Source organism: Hipposideros armiger, unplaced genomic scaffold (genome assembly GCF_001890085.2).
Source record: "Hipposideros armiger isolate ML-2016 unplaced genomic scaffold, ASM189008v1 scaffold_484, whole genome shotgun sequence".
NCBI classification, from domain to species: Eukaryota; Metazoa; Chordata; class Mammalia; order Chiroptera; family Hipposideridae; genus Hipposideros; species Hipposideros armiger.
The window spans coordinates 345029-347940 of NW_017731834.1; the positions used below are offsets into that span (position 1 = coordinate 345029).

Below are 2912 nucleotides of genomic sequence, written 5' to 3' on the forward strand. Positions count from 1 at the left end.
TAGCTCAATTCCACCATTCTTTTCTTTTTTTTCTTCCTTCCTTCCTTCCTTCCTTCCTTCCTTCCTTCCTTCCTTCCTTCCTTTCTTTCTAATTCCACCATTCTTTTATGAATTATAATCCAAGATTGCAAGAAGACAAGACAGGAAACACCATTCTCTCCTTGGCTGGTCAATTTTTTTACTCTGCTAATTGAAAAAGGACAAGTCAAGCTGAAACAGCCTTCACATTTATGCATTTTTATTCCTCTCTTTCTCTCTTATATTACTCTCTTCTCAAAGATGAAAGTGATAGATTAGGATTAGGCTCGTCATTGAGAAATTGTCTCTATTCCTTGTAATTTACCTTTACCCTGTATTTTTAGTCTTGCTTAGAGAATTTGCCTAAGTGCATGTATTGGAAGAGGGAATGGTCACAGAGATGAACTGATGACAGGGTCTTTGTATACTCATAGAATTGTCATTTGGCTAGGAGTTTGATGGCTTCATAAATTTTTTTGCAACTGAAAAGCTAAATTCCATGCATCATCTGTTTGCAAAAATATTTCTGTTCTGATAATCAAAGAGCTACTAGTGTGAACCTTTAAGTGCTGTGATGCCCACATGCCTCAGGCCCCCAGTGAACCGTAGCAATATCCAGAAACCAATAGGTCAAGGCCATTTGAGCAGGGAGTTTCTAGATTTTGCTCCAGCATAATGGCTCACATTGATTCTGAGACATTTTGACCATATTTCCTGGGTAAACAAATTCAAAGATAAGTCTGAAACCCAGACATCTATGCAGGAAAAGAATGGCTAAGTAGCAAGACTTTCAAACCAAGTCTAAACTGAGAACATAAAGCATATTTCTAGATGCATGTTACAGAAGGGGGTTTCATAGAAGGAACAGATGGGAGAGAAAAACAATAACAATGTCAAAAATTTGTTCTATATTGAAAGGCCGTCTCAGTAGAAAGTGTTCCATTGAAGAATGGACACATTATCTACTCGTATAATGTGAGGAACCTACAACATAATGCTTATGTGCTAAAGAGGTAAAATTTCTGACTGTCTGATGAGCCAAAATCCACCACACAATTCCCTATACTTTCACCCGCTGACAGATTGGTGTGTGTCTACCTCCAGTCTCAGCCATCTCAGCCATCCACTTTTTGCCTAGTTCTCTGCTGAGATCCATCACATACACTTGCAATTTCAATGTCTACTGAACTCCCATTGGAGGTACCCAGACTGCTTAATCCAGTTGAGATTCAGCCATCAGCGTTTCACTACTTCTAGCTTTCCAAGCTAGAAGAATGGGCTCAGGACAGGTACACTCTTTGGTAAGCTCCCAACCTCTGCATAGGAGATTAAAAACAGCGTCCACCAGTGTATGTGTGGTGGGGGCCAGGGGATGGTTGAGGCTTAACTCTTTGAAGCTCAGAGCCACTTGATTAAACTCTTTCCCTTCCATTGCATGGTAGTCCATAAAGAAGCCTAGTATTACTTTTCTTCAATGATGCATTCTGTGAGAGAAGGGAGTCATGTTTTTTACCTGCTAAAATTAATCAAATCCCCGGAAAGGACAACTGCTATCAGTGCCATTACTTATGCCATTTGCCATTGCTTCTATTTTTATATGTAAGGATTTATTTTGGTGGCTCCGTACTAAGCCCTATGATGGAGGACCAGCATTTTACATGGAAGTTGAGCATTTTAATGGAGACCTCTCTGTGTTTTCTGGAAGTTGTGTCTTTCATGATGCTGGAGCCAGGCTTGCAGCCACTGTGTATTGCTGAGTTTTGCAGGGTCTCCTTCCTGGGGGATTGGGGCTGGACTGCTGTTGGAATCATAATATCACTTCAGTGCGGCCACTGCTGCATCTGGTCCACTGTTGCATTGCGTTATGATGGTTTTCTCTATTCGATCAAGGAGGATTGCTAAGATCATCCACAGTGATTACACTACCTTTATCTTTCACAATTAAAAAAACAGTGTCAATATAAAGCTCCCTTTCAGAGTACCTACAGGTCACAGAGAGGGTTTCAACGAAGAGCTGTAAGCCGATTGGGCAGCCCAGTCTTCTTTAAGATGTGTTGCCGTTTCCTGGTAACACATGGAAAATACTGTAGGAAACTGCTCTCAGCCCTCTCCTAGGGCCTGCTTTTAAGCTTGTTCTGTGTCCTCTCTGCTTTTTTTTCCCCCAAGGGACCTGGAATGCATCTCAGTGAGTTCATTTTTCACTGACATTCTGTCAAGAAGGAGGTCGGTGTTAGCACAGATGAATACTTCTTGGACAGGTCTTTTCATTCTGTTAAACAGAAAAGTGCCTTTCTTTAATAGCAGATTCTTCTCTTTTCTTGACCAAAGAATGTTTTCTGTAGTTACTTCATGGACTATACTACCTATAAAGCACAAATCCTGAGCCATTCATTCAAAATATCTTATGCAGAGGCTTTTGATGGACAAAATCAGATCTTTTTATCTCATAGACTTCACTGGGAAACAATATCAAGAAGAAGCCCTGACTTGCTCCGAGTTCACAAAGACTGGACATGAATAAAAGAAGCAACGTAACACGCCTCCAGAGAAGGATAAATTTTAGCTTTGCTTTACATGGATCTGCTTTTTGTCTTTGGACTAGCTCGTATTTATTTGTTTCACTTCTTTTTTGTGATACAGGGATACCAATACTGATCTAAATCTTCTTGGCATATGGTGTAGCCTCAATACATATTAGAGAAATAAAGGAACCAATGAATAAAATGGTGTGTTAATATGAGGAAATGACCACAAACTGATGAGGAATACACCACACAATAACACTAGAGTTAGGAGGCAAATTATTATGTGTGTGTGGAAGAAATACAAGGGGACCGTGTACTAATTAGAGCAAGGTAGAGATGGCTTATCTTTTTTTTTTTTTTTTTTTTTTT

The 2912-nt window shown here is 39.8% G+C and overlaps 1 protein-coding gene across 1 annotated transcript in view; it reads right to left on the reverse strand.

The window, feature by feature from the left end:
- Positions 1–1903: 1903 nt before the first annotated feature.
- LOC109395810 (netrin receptor DCC-like) overlaps positions 1904–2912 on the reverse strand; it is a 498319-nt gene continuing 497310 nt past the window's right edge. The window contains exon 3 of the mRNA XM_019667140.1: positions 1904–2000. Within this exon, the coding sequence (XP_019522685.1) occupies positions 1904–2000 (97 nt within the window). The remainder of the gene's footprint in view (positions 2001–2912) is intronic.